The following is a 13,958-nucleotide window of genomic DNA, read 5'->3' as shown; positions in this document are numbered from 1 at the left end:
TGTCCCCAGTAAGGAGTCAATATCTGTGGAAATGTGCCAAGGAATGAGGCCATATCTGTGGTACTGTACCCAGTAAGGAGTCAATATCTGTGGAACTGTACCCCAGCAAGGTGTCAATATCTATGGAACTGTACGCAGTCAGTTGGCAATATCTGTGGAACTGGACCCAGTAAGGAGACAATATCTGTGGAACTGTACCCAGGAACGAGTCAATATCTGTGGAATTGTACCCCTTTAAGGAGTCAATATCTGTGGAACTGTATCCAGTCAGGAGTCAATATCTGTGGAACTGTACCCAAGAACGAGTGAATATCTGTGGAATTGTACCCCTTTATGGAGTCAATATCTCTGGAACTGTACCCAGTAAGGAGTCAATATCTGTCGAACTGCACCCAGTAAGGAGTCAATGTGTATGGAACTGTAGCCAGTAAGAAGTCAATATCTGTGGAACTGTACCCAGTAAATAGTCAATATCGATGGAACTCGGACACAGTAAGGAGTCAATATCTGTGGAACTGTACCCAGTAAGGAGTCAATATCTGTCGAACTGTACCCAGTAAATAGTCAATATCTGTGGAACTGTACCCAGGAATGAGTCAATATCTGTGGAACTGTACCCAGTAACGAGTCAATATCTGTGGAGCTGTACCCAGGAATGAGTCAATATCTGTGGAACTGTACCCAGTCAGGAGTCATTATCTGTGGAACCTACCCCAGTGAGGTGTTAATATCTGTGGAACTGTAGCCCAGTCAGGTACTCTCACCCCTCGTATTGTACCCTAGTAAGTTCAAGCACCTTTAAATGCAGTTGAGCCCCCTTAGCAGTTCCACATTAGTTCTTGAAATTGCTCAAAGTACTTCCAGCATCCAGTGATTACATCCAATCCCAATCGCGTCTGCAAACGCGACATGAAATCGTGTGACATTGATCACAAGTCGTGGGAGTCAGTTGCCAGCATTCGCCAGAGCTGGCGGGCAGCCATAAAGACAGGGCTAAATTGTGGCGAGTCGAAGAGACTTAGTAGTTGGCAGGAAAAAAGACAGAGGCGCAAGGGGAGAGCCAACTGTGCAACAGCCCCAACAAACAAATTTCTCTGCAGCACCTGTGGAAGAGCCTGTCACTCCAGAATTGGCCTTTATAGCCACTCCACGCGCTGCTTCACAAACCACTGACCACCTCCAGGCGCATATCCATTGTCTCTCGAGATAAGGAGGCCCAAAAGAAGACTTCCAGCATCCAGTGATTACATCCAATCCCGAATCCTGATTGTGCAAAGTAGAATGTGGATACCAGGCTTTTAAGAGTTAACTGAAGTAACAACCAGGCTACTGAATTTGTGATTTGTGTACTCAGCATTGTTTGTTGAGCTCGCCCCAGCCTACGCGGGCCTTGGGCATGCATTAATTGGTTGCTCAGAGGGGCCTTCGTGTGACTGCTTGCTGTGATTTTCTGGGAGGCCTGCTATCTCTCTAATCTTGCAGAAAGGCATGTTTTTTCTGGCACACAGCACCAACAGGCACAGGGCCTTTGAGTCACAGCTACAGGCTGGCACCTACCTTATAAGGGCAGCTAATGCCGAGACTGGCGGCAATCTCCTGAAGAATCGAGATTGAAGTAATTCGACCGGGAGACGGTTCGCAAGGATACAAGAACCTATCAGCTCCGAAGATGTGATGCACTGTGAGTCCTCAAGGTTTGACATCAAGGCACTGACAGAGGACAGCTACCTGGCATTGCAGGCAAGTGCTGGGACTCTTGCTGAACTTGATATTGTGGTCAGGCTGCAAGGAGAGGTTGCAAACACAAAAGACTGTGGTAGGCCGAGGGACACCGAGGCCCTCAGACGAGAGGTTGGGCAAGCATCAGCTTTTATCCATCAAACTCAAACCGTGAGGAAGAAGTAAATGTCAAAGTTAACATCACAGGGAGTCATAGGAACAGAGATTTTTACAATTATGTGACGACTGTTCTCTTTCCTAAACCAATAAGTATCAACTTAAGTGCAATGGAGACTCCGCTAAATCTTCAGGAGGAGAATGAATCTAACGGTGAAGGACAGGGGAGGGGAGCGTTTGAGAAATGGATTCACCTAAAGGTGACTGAAAGACAATCAGTGAATTCAGAGAAACTAAACCCTTCTGCAGAGCAGGAAATCAAGGGGTGGCTCCCATTACCCAGCCGAGGCCCTGAGAACTGGACCCAAACCACCATTGATGCCAAGGAGAGTGGCCTCCAAGAGAAAGAGAAATCCCAGTGTATCTCTGAGATTGAGGTGAATAGTGACAATGCCAGTAAGAGAGATGTGCAAAGGATTTTACAAACACTGCAGATGGCATCCGAAGCTACACTGACTGTTACTGTTCCTCCTGTGGGGGGTAGCCCTATTGTGCATCAACAGAAACAATCTGATGGGGAAGACCCACCAACTAGGACATCGTCAGGAGTCAACCAGGTAGAGAGCCGCTCTCCTTCCCAGCAAAATCCCTCAACTACCGGGACAGAAGAGACAGGAGAGCAGGGAAAGAGTGGAGGTGGCTCAAGAGAGTCCCTGCTGGACCTTGGCGATGTACCTCTGCTGTCTGCTGCAGGGAAAGATTGCCGAGAACACCTACAAGTCGACTCCAAGATTTTGCTGGCTGGAGGAGTGGGCCTTGCAGGTGGAGGAAGTCAGGCCATGGCCCACACAACAGGTAGCGAAGCTGGAGAAGAGAAAGATGAGCGCAGACGGCCTGTGCTGTTTCACAATGTATCTGACACAACTCAGTGTGCTGGAGTTGATGTCGCAATAGGCAGTATGGAGCAGGAATGCCCTGTCTGTACTGAGATGTATGACTCTGGCACTCATAAGCAAGCTTTGCTGAACTGCAACCACAGCTTTTGTGACAGTTGTGTAAAAAGCATTATGGAGAAAGTGGGTGAGAACAGCACCAGCCAGATTTGCTGCCCCATCTGTCGCCAGAGGACCCCGATGCCCATGTGGGAGATCCGCCAGTTTCAGGAAGAGATGACATTTTTAAGTCGAGTGGTAGCTGGCAGCCCAGGTGCAGTGCCTACACACCCAACCCCAAGAAGGGGGCCATGCAGGCAGCTGGAGCAGGCTTTCCGTCAGCGGTTGCAGACCACACGGAGTTGTGGCTATTTGCCGTGTCTGCGTTACCCGTTGTGGCTGGTGAATGTGCTGGCACGGTGTGATCAGACGTCTTCATGCTGCTACCTCTGCTCCATCCTCCTCCTGTATGGGCTGGAATTACTGTGCCTCTCGCTCATTTTCACCCCTGTGATCATCCTCATCTTACTCTTCACGTTGCTGTGAGGTCAGGGAATGATGGGTCACACACCCTGCTCTTCTGGACAAAGTCTTAGTAGTAAAGTGATGTAGCACTAATTTCCAATTATTGCAAATCAATACTAGAGCTTAGATAGACATTGGAAATCATAGGTGATGGAATAAGGGGCGGAGACAGTAGGAGCTTGTTGGGTTAGAGGTTGGAGTGGTAGGAATTAGTTAGGATAGGGATTGGAGCGAGGAGGAGCTGGCTGCATTGGGATTGGAGTGGGAAGGAGCTGGATGGGTTGGGATTGGAGCGGGGAGGAGCTGGATGGGTTGGGATTGGAGCGGGGAGGAGCTGGATGGGTTGGGATTAGAGCAGGGAGGAGCTGGATGGGTTGGGATTGGAGCGGGGAGGAGCTGGATGGGTTGGGATTGGAGCGGGGAGGAGCTGGATGGGTTGGGATTGGAGCGGGGAGGAGCTGGATGGGTTGGGATTGGAACAGGGAGGAGCTGGAGGGGTTGGGATTGGAGCGGGGAGGAGCTGGATGGGTTGGGATTAGAGCGGGGAGGAGCTGGATGGGTTGGGATTGGAGTGGGGAGGAGCTGGATGGGTTGGGATTGGAGCGGGGAGGAGCTGGATGGGTTGGGATTGGAGCGGGGAGGAGCTGGATGGGTTGGGATTGGAGCGGGGAGGAGCTGGATGGGTTGGGATTGGAGCAGGGAGGAGCTGGAAGGGTTAGAGTTGCATAACAAAGCAAGATCAAGCCATTGTTTCAGAACTGTCCAATAAATAATTAAAATATCGTACTGTTTCAAAACATTTCTTTACTGCTGCTTCTCTGTGGTTCAACAGTTCAAAAGAGCCATCAGTGAGTTTGCAGGGTCTAGGGTCTAGTTGGGTTAGGGACTGGGGCAGGAGCACGTTGCGGAAGTGATGGTTATTCGGGTTCCCCATATGCCTTTATTGTGGAGCTGGAAGGGGCCAAGTCTATTTACATGGGATCAGGACACTGTCAGATCAATGTTCCCACGCCAGCTAGAACAGAATGACAATTGTGCACAGGGGTTGTTCTAAAGTCATGGTTCTGGCCACTGGACTAGCTCCTATGGCTGAGCCAGACAGCACACCGGAGCTCAGGTGGCTCTCTGTGTACAACTGTTGAAAATGGTGCCGCGACCTCTTGAGGTCTCTACAGAATTCACTGCCCTTGGCTGGACCTGGACCCTCAATCCAGCCTCAGGGCAAGTGACTGCTGCCCCTCTACCCACCCCACCCCCACCCCAGCCAGTGAAGTTGTGTCTCTTATAAAGGAGCACAGTTCTTACCTCAAGAGTTTACACAGCCTTGTGATTAGGAAGGGTCTCTGGACAGCTGGCCCCATATTGTCCTTGTGTAGCTTGGGTGACCTGTCCCCTCCTTGCATCAGGCTGCTCTGTGTCTCTGCTGTGCCAGTGCCCAGCCAGCCACAGGAGTGGTACTGGGTGATTGTCTCATCTTGTCTGAAGTGGGTGCAGAGAGTGAGGCTGTCACAAGCTGGGCAGGCTGGGGCATCGGGATCCATAAACCTCAAGATGCTCAAGTCCTGATTGTGCAGGCTGGTCTGGGGAGGCAGGGAGACCCTGGTACTGATGGGCAGGCTCTGTACCTTGCCAGCATCTGGCAGATCATTGGCCTCTCTGCATACGGAGCAAACGATGTGGAAGACATTGAACCCCGTCAGTTTCTCAAGGCAGCCCTCATAGAATGTGTGCAGGCACTCAGAGAGAATGCGAGGCAGTCTCTCAGCCTCCAGGCTATCGTCTTCCAGACATACAGTGCAGAAAATGACCTCAGCAAGCTGCATCTTCTGCTAATTCTCTCGTTCTCTCTCGCTCTACTTCACTCACTTTTAAAACACACAGAACACCTGCTCCTCCAGTTTCTGCAGAGATAACTATTCATCTCCCCAAATCCCCACATCTCTCCCATCTCCTTGAAGAACAGGACTCCACACCATTAGACCAGTTGGGAATCTTCGACTGACAATTAGAAGGTCTTGACCAGTTAACCTCTGTGCTATTTTCAGGCTATCACCAGGTTTGACAGAGAGAGAGAGAGCGAAAAGATCCCAACTTCTCTGCAGCACACGTACATTAAGGTTAAAAAAAAATTCCAGACTCGTTTCACCTGTGGAAAACACGGTGCAATTTCAACTCTGTTTCCATCTCCCCTACTCAGGAGAGGCTGCTTTGACAGAGCCAGTGCTGTGAATCTCCCAGTGTGGCAGGCTCCCAGAGGCTGGCAGCTTACAGTCAGCTCCCAAGCTGCTAAGCACTGTTAAATATTTAACAGCAAACTGTGTGCCAACAGGAAGAGGTTAAAGGTTACCCTTTTTTATGTGGCGTGTTGCAGCACGCGCCTAGCAGGTGAAGGGGAATGTGACTGGAATCAGTTCTCTGTCTGTGGCACCTCCTCACACAGATGTCAACATCAGAGTGTTCAGCACTGAGAGCTGTGAGCAGAGACAAGGCAGGCCCCTCTTAAACATGGTGCCACGCAGCTATTTCTAAAGCGTGAGAAAGTTTTCATCCAAATACGTGTGTTGGGAGGTCAGCCCCTTTATTATCCAGTGTATTTACTTCCATTTCTCTTGTGTCACTTCCTGCATGTTTTAGGTTGACTAAATCCTCATTGGCTCTGTTTACTTTTGGTCTAAACAATAACTTTTCTCTCAGTACATTTACAAACATATTCGTGCATATTCATCAGCTTAGTTATATGCTAAAAGGAATGAAAAGGTGCAGAATGTGCTTTGACATTGCACAATAAAATGCCTATCACTCCAGTCCTTGCAAAAGCCTGTTGAACTAGATGTCTGATGGTGCAATTGGAGGCAGGTGTTTTCAGAATATTTACTGTGTGTCCATGAGAGGTCAGAGTTCACTCATAGTGCTGACATCTGATTGGACAGCGAATGTGGTATCATTATTCAAAAAGGGTAGCAGGGATAAACCAGGTAATTACATGCCGGTGAGTCTAATATCAGTGGTAGGTAAACTATTGGAAAAAATTCTGAAGGGCAGGATTACTCTCCACTTGGAGAGGCAGGGATTAATCGAGGATAGTCAGCATGGCTTTCTCAGGGGGGATCATGTCTAACAAACTTGAGTGAATTTTTCGAGGAGGTGACTAGATGTGTAGATGAGGGTAAAGTAGTTGATGTTGTCTGCATGGATTTCAGTAAGGCTTTTGATAAGGTCCTGCATGGGAGATTGGTTAAGAAGGTAAGAGCCCATGGGATCCAGGGCAATTTGGCAAATTGGATCCAAAATTGGCTTAGTGGCAGGAGGTGATGGTTGAGGGTTGTTTCTGCGAGTGGAAGCCTGTGACCAGTGGTGTACCGCAGGGATCGGTGCTGGGACCCTTGCTGTTTGCAGTGCACATTAATGATTTAGATGTGAATATAGGAGGTATGATCACTAAGTTCACAAATGACATGAAAATTGGTGGTGTCGTAAATAGTGAGGAGGAAAGCCTTAGATTACAGGATGATATAGATGGGCTGGTCAGATGAGCGGAACAGTGGCAAATGGAATTTAACCCTGACAAGTGTGAGGTTTTGGGAGGACTAACAAGGCAAGGGAATATACAATGGATGGCAGGACCCTAGGAAGTACAGAAGGTCGGAGGGACCTTGGTGTACTTGTCCATAGATCACTGAGGGCAGCAGCACAGGTAGATAGGGTGGTTAGGAAGGCAGATGGGATACTTGCCTTTATTAGCTGAGGCATAGAATATAAGAGCATAGAGGTTATGATGGAGCTGTATAAAACACTAGTTAGGCCATAGCTGGAGTACTGTTTACAGTTCTTCACTATAGGAAGGATGTGATTGCACTGGAGAGGGTGCAGAGGAGATTCACCAGGACGTTGCCTGGCTGGAGCATTTCAGCTATGAAGAGAGACTGGATAGGCTAGGGTTGTTTTCCTTAGAGCAGAGAAGGCTGAGAGGGGACCTGATTGAGGTATACAAAATTATGCGGGGCATAGATAGGGTAGATAGGAAGAAACTTTTTCCCTTAGTGGAGGTGTCTATAACTGGGAGGCATAGATTGAAGGTAAGAGGCAAGAGGTTTAGAGGGGATTTGAGAAAAAACTTTTTCACCCAGAGGGTGTTTGGAATCTGGAACACACTGCCTGAAGGGGTGGTAGAGGCGGGATGCCTCACAACATTTAAGAAGTATTTACAGAAGTATTTAGATGACCACTTGAAACGCCATGGCATACAAGGCTACGGGCCAAGTGCTGGAAAATGGCCGGCATGGACACGTTGGGCTGAAGGGCCTGTTTCTGTGCTGTATAACTCTATGACCCTATGATTCTATTGGTTGTCAGGCAGTTGTATTTCGAAATTGTTATCACGAGGTGGTTAATTCCACTTTCCTTTATTTTCACAATCCCACAATCCTAACAATATGCAGTTCCACAGATTGCATAATAGCAAAAGTCTCACAGTACCAGAAATCCACCATTCCTCCAATCACTACAGTTTTTCCAAAATCCCAAACCGGACAATCCAAACAATATGCCTGTTCCAAAATTCTGCCTTGCTAGTCAGGAACTCAATTTTTTATCATTTATTGACCTGCTAGATCTGTTGTGAATCTGTCCCATTTAGCACGGTGGTAGTGCCACAAGACAAAATGAAGGATTCCCTTGATGTGAAAACGGGACTTGGTCTCTCCGAGGACTGTGTGGTGGTCACTTCAACAAGACTATCATGCATAGATGCACCTGTGACAGGGAGATTGCTGAGGACAGGGCCAAGTAGGTTATTCCCTCATGTTGGTCTCACCCCAACTGCTCCAAGCCCAGTCCTATGTCCTTCGGGTCTCAGCCAGCTCAGTTAATGGTGGTACTACTAAGTTACGAGGTTTATAAGACAGGAAACATTATTGAGAGGTAGATCTGGACTATTACTTCAAGTTAAATTGTGGCAGGAGGAGAGATGGATGTGGGATCAAACAAACAAAAGACAAATTTTAGGACCTTTGTCAGGAAATTCCTCCTCACACAACAAGCAACTAACATGTGGAATGACATTCTGGAAGCGAAATCCCTGTAATAGTTTCAGACATAGTCAAATGCTGTAACTTGCTTTTTTTCCAGATGAATAAGCTACAATAGTTAAAACCGTGGCTAGGCCACAGTTAGATTACTGTCCAAAACATTGGCTAGGCCACAGCTCAGGCACTGCTTGGTCTCCACTTAGTGCTGCTTGAGTGCGCAGAGTGTGAAGGAAGGAAGATTGGTGAGTGAGTGAGTTTGGTGAAGAGGGGGACCATAAATTAATCAAGAAAAATAAATTTAATTTAATTAACACAATAAAGATGGCAGGACAGATGATGTGCCATGGCTGCAGCATGTGGGAGCTCCTGGATGCCACAGCAATCCATGACAACCATATCTGTAGTAAGTGCTGCTTGAAGAGCTTTGGCTCAGAGTTAGTGAGCTGGAGGCTGACTTGCAGACATTGCGATGCATCAGGGAGGGGGAAAGTTACCTGGATAATTTGTTCCAGAAGGCAGTCACATCCCTTAGGATAGGGTGATCTGATTTGGTCAGTGGTCAAGGACAGGAGGGAGTGACTGCGAGTCAGGCAAGTAAACGAATAGCGAAGGTGGGAATGGAGCAGCCTCAGCCCTTGCAATTGAGCAACAAATTTGAAGTTCTTGCAGCTTCTATGGACAAGAGCAAGGGCTGTATTGTGGATGAGCAGACTGACCATGGTACAGGAAGCCATTCAAGTGGGAGGAGTTAAAGGGAATGTAGTGGTAGTAGGGGACAGTGTAGTTAGGGGGATAGGCACTGTTCTCTGCAGCCAAGAGACAGAGTCCAGAAGGCTGTGTTGCCTGCCCAGTGCAAGGGTTTGGGACATCTGCTCAGGGCTGGAGAGGAACTTGTAGTGGGAGGGGGAGGATCCAGTGGTCGTGGTCCACATAGGTACCAACGGCATAGATAGAACTAGGAAAGAGGTTCTGCATAGAGAGTATGAGGAGCTAGGCATTAAATTAAAAAGCAGAACCTCAAAGGTAATAATCATTACCTAAGCCATGTGCAAACTGGCATAGGGTAAATAAGATTAGAGAGATGTATGCATGTCTCAAAGACTGGTGTGCAAGAAATAGGTTCCGGTTCATGGGGCACTGACACCAGTACTGGTGAAAGTGGGGGCTGTACCGTTGGGATAGACTTCACCTGAACCGTGGTGCAACCAGTGTTCTAGCGAGTTGTATAACGAGGAAAGTAGAGAAGGCTTTAAACTAAATAGAGCGGGGATGATCATAAGATCATAAGATCATAAGAAGTAGGAGCAGGAGTAGGCCGTCCGGCCCCTCGAGCCTGCTTCGCCATTCAATAAGATCATGGCTGATCTTTTCGTGGACTCAGATCCACTTACCCACGTTCTCACCGTATCCCTTAATTCCTTTATTATTCAAAAAGATATCTACCTTAGCTTTAAAAACGTTTACTGAAGAAGCGTCAACTACTTCACTGGGCAAGGAATTCCATAGATTAACAACCCTCTGGGTGAAGAAGTTCCTTCTTAATTCAGTCCTAAATCTGCTCCCTCTAATCTTGAGGCTATGCCCTCTTGTCCTAGCTTCACCTGCCAGTGGAAACATACTCTCCACTTGTATCTTATCTATTCCCTTCATGATTTTATATGTTTCTATAAGATCCCCCCTCATTCTTCTGAATTCCAATGAATATAATCCCAATCTACTCAGTCTCTCCTCATAAGCAACCCCCTCAACTCCGGAATCAACCTAGAGAACCTCCTCTGCACCCTCTCCAGTGCCAGTACATCCTTTCTCAAGTAAGGAGACCAAAACTGCACACAGTATTCCAGGTGTGGCCTCACCAGTACCTTATACAGCTGCAACATAACCTCTCTGCTTTTAAACTCAATCCCTTTAGCAATGAAGGACAAAATTCCATTTGCCTTCCTAATTACTTGCTGTACCTGCAGACCAACCTTCTGCGATTCATGCACAAGGACACCCAGGTCCCTCTGCATAGCAGCATGCTGCAACTTTTTACCATTCAAGTAATAATCCTTTTTACTGTTACTCCTACCGAAATGAATGACTTCACATTTATTAACATTGTATTCCATCTGCCAGACCTTTGCCCACTCACTCAATGTATCTATGTTCCTCTGCAAAGTTTCACAGTCATCTGCACACTTGGCTCTGCCACTCATCTTAGTGTCATCTGCAAACTTTGACACCCTACAAGTGGTCCCCAACTCCAAATCATCTATATAAATTGTAAATAATTGCGGACCCAACACCGATCCCTGAGGCACACCACTAGTGACTGATTGCCAACCAGAATAGCACTCATTTATCCCCACTCTCTGCTTCCTGTCAGTCAACCAATCCTCTATCCATGCTAATACTTTACCCCTAACGCCATGCATCCTTATTTTATACAGCAGCCTCTTGTGCGGCACCTTGTCGAAGGCTTTTTGGAAATCTAGGTACACCACATCCACTGGGTCCCCATTGTCCACCTTGCTCGTAATGTCATCATAGAATTCCAAAAGTTTTGTCAAGCTGTGAGGCTGCGGTGCTAACCACTGCGCCACTGTGCCGCCCGATATTTCAGAATACACAGAATAGATACATTTCAACGAGAAAGAAAAATTCCAAAGGTGGGACCCATCATCCATGGTTAACTAAAACAGTTAAAGATAGTATCAAACTTAAAGAGAAACCCAGTAATTGCACAAAGATGGGAGGCAGATCAGAAGATTGGACAGAATATAAAAAACAGCAAAGAATTACTAAAAGATTGATAAGGAAGGCAAAATTAGAGTACGAGAGAAAGCTAACTAGAAATATAAAGACAGATAGTAAGAGTTTCTGTCGATATTTAAGAAAGAAAAGTTAACAAAATGAGCGTTGGTTTATAGAAAGAGAGTCTGGGGAATTAATAATGGATAATAAGGAGATGGCAGATAAATTGAACAGATACTTTGCATCGGTATTGAGGATACAAATAACATCCCAGTATTAGCTGTAAGTCAGGAAATGGAAGGGAGGGAGGAACTCAAGAAAATTACAATCACCAGGGAAGTGGTATTGAACAAATTGTTGGAGCTGCGGCTGACAAGTCCCCGGGTCCTGATGGACTTCATCCTAGGGTGTTAAAAGAAGTGGCTAGTGAGATAGTTGATGCGTTAGTTTTAATTTTCCAAAATTCCCTAGATTTGAGGAATGTTCCGTGAGATTGGAAAATAGCAAATGTAACTCCTTTATTCAAAAAGGGAGGGAGACAGAAAGCTGGAAACTACAGGCCAGTTAGCTTAACATCTGTCTGAGGGACAATGTTAGAAGCTATTATTAAAGACATTACAGCAGGGCATTTAGAAAAATTCAAGGTAATCAGGCAGAGTCAACATGATTTTGTAAAAGAAAATCATGCTTAATCAATTTATTGGAGTTCTTTGAGGCAACTACATGTGCTGTGGATAAAGGAGAACCGGTGGATGTACTGTACTTAGATTTCCAGAAGGCATTTGATCAGATGCCACATTAAAGGTTATTGCAGAAAATAAAAGCTCATGGTATAGGGGGTAACATATTGGCATGGATAGAAGATTGACGAGCTAACAGGAAACAGAGAGTAGGCATAAATGGGTCATTTTCTGGCTGGCAAGATGTTAAGAGTGGTGTGCCACAGGGATCTGTGCTGGGGCCTCAACTTTTTACAATTTATATAAATGACTTAGATGAAGGGACCGAAGGTATGGTTGCTAAATTTTCTGATGACACAAAGATAGGTAGGAAAGTAACATGTGAAGAGGACATAAGGAGTCTACAAAGTGATATAGATAGGTTAAGTGAGTGGGCGTAGATCTGGCAAATGGAGTATAATGTAGGAAAGTGTGAAATTGTCCACTTCGGCAGGAAGAATAAAAAAGAAGCATATTATCTAAATGGTGAGAGATTGCAGAGCTCTGAGTTGCAGAGGAATCTGGGTGTCCTAGTGCATGAGTTGCAGGTACAGCACGTAATTAGGAAAGCTAATAGAATGTTATTGTTTATTGTGAGAGGAATTGAATGCAAAAATAGGGAGGTTATGCTTCAGGTATACAGGGCGCTGGTGAGACCACATCTGGAATACTGTGTACAGAACTGGTCTCCTTATTTAAGGAAGGATGTAAATGCATTGGAGGCAGTAAAGAGAAGGTTTACTAGACTAATACCTGGAATGGGTGGGCTGTCTTATGAGGAAAGATTGGACAGGCTAGGCTTGTATCCGCTGGAATTTAAAAGAATAAGAGGCGACTTGATTGAAACATATAAGATCCTGAGGGGTCTTGACAGGGTGGATGTGGAAAGCATGTTTCTCCTTGTAGGAGAATCTAGAACTAGGGGTCACTGTTTAAAAATAAGGGATCGCCCATTTAGGACAGAGATGAGGAGAAATGTTTTCTCTCAAAGGGTCGTGGGTCTTTGGAATTCTCTTCCTCGAAAGGCGGTGGAAGAAGAATCTTTGGATATTCTTAAGGCAGAGGTAGATAGATTCTTGATAAGTAAGGGGGTGAAAGGTTATCGGAGGTAGGTGGAAATGTGGAGTAATCAGTTCAGCCATGAACTTATTGAATGGTGGACCAGGCTCAAAGGGCTGAGTGGCCTACTCCTGCTCCTAATTTGTATGTTTGTAAGGCAATAGATCAAGGTAACAATAAAGGTAATGCTAATCAGAGTATGACAGGAAGGGACAGTGATTGCAAACTTAAGAGTGCGTCAGCAGACAGGGCCAGAGGTTACAAAAGCAGTAAACAAAACTGAAGTAAAGGCTCTGTTTCTGAATGCCCGCAGCATTCGCAATATAACAGATGAATTGTCAGCTCAAATAGAAATTCATATGTATGACCTGATAGCCATTACAGAGACGTGGCAACAAGGAACCCAAAGCTGTGATCTGAATATCCAAGGGTATGTGACATTCAGGAAGGTTAGGAAGCTGGGAAAAAGTGGTGGGAGAGCTCTGTTAATTAAAAAGGGCATTAGTACTGTAGTGAGAGATGACCTTAGTTCTAAAGATCACGACGTAGAATCTGTTTGGGTGGAACTAAGAAACAGCAAGGGGCAGAAAACATTGGTCGGAGTTGTTTACAAGCCACCAAACAGCAGTGGTAATGCAAATCACAGTATAAATCAGGAAATTAGAGGTGCATGTAACAAGGGTAATACAGTAATTATGGAGGACTTCAATCTACACATAGACTGGGTAAACTTTATTGGTACTAATGTTGTGGAGGACGAATTCTTGGAATGTATGCAAGATGATTTTCAAGAGCAGTATGTTGAGGAACCAATTAGTGAACGGGCTATTTTAGATCTAGTATTGTGCAATGAAAAAGGGATCATTAATAATCTTGTTATAAAGGAACCTTTAGGAAAGAGTGACCATAATATAATAGAATTTTACATTAAGCTTGAAAGTGATGTAGTTCAATCAGAAACTGAAGTCTTAAATCTAAGCAAAGGAAACTATGAAGGTATAAGAAGCAAATTGGCTATGGTGGATTGGAAAACTACACTAAAAGGTATGATGGTAGACAGGCAATGGCTAACATTTAAAGAACTAATACGTAGTTTACAACAAAAATACATTCCTTTGATGCAC

General features: G+C 45.7%; 2 protein-coding genes across 5 annotated transcripts in view; one reads left to right on the top strand and one right to left on the bottom strand.

The window, feature by feature from the left end:
• LOC137347803 (tetratricopeptide repeat protein 28-like) overlaps positions 1-13,958 on the bottom strand; it is a 492,214-nt gene that overhangs the window by 158,470 nt on the left and 319,786 nt on the right. The window lies entirely within an intron of this gene.
• On the top strand, positions 1,466-3,559 carry LOC137347512 (uncharacterized). Its single transcript, XM_068011958.1, has one exon. The coding sequence runs from the start codon at positions 2,007-2,009 to the stop codon at positions 3,312-3,314; it is 1,308 nt and encodes a 435-aa protein (XP_067868059.1). The 5' UTR covers positions 1,466-2,006; the 3' UTR covers positions 3,315-3,559.

The sequence above is a fragment of the Heterodontus francisci genome, chromosome 32, assembly GCF_036365525.1.
Source record: "Heterodontus francisci isolate sHetFra1 chromosome 32, sHetFra1.hap1, whole genome shotgun sequence".
NCBI classification, from domain to species: domain Eukaryota; kingdom Metazoa; phylum Chordata; class Chondrichthyes; order Heterodontiformes; family Heterodontidae; genus Heterodontus; species Heterodontus francisci.
This window is presented reverse-complemented; position numbering and strand designations above follow the sequence as displayed.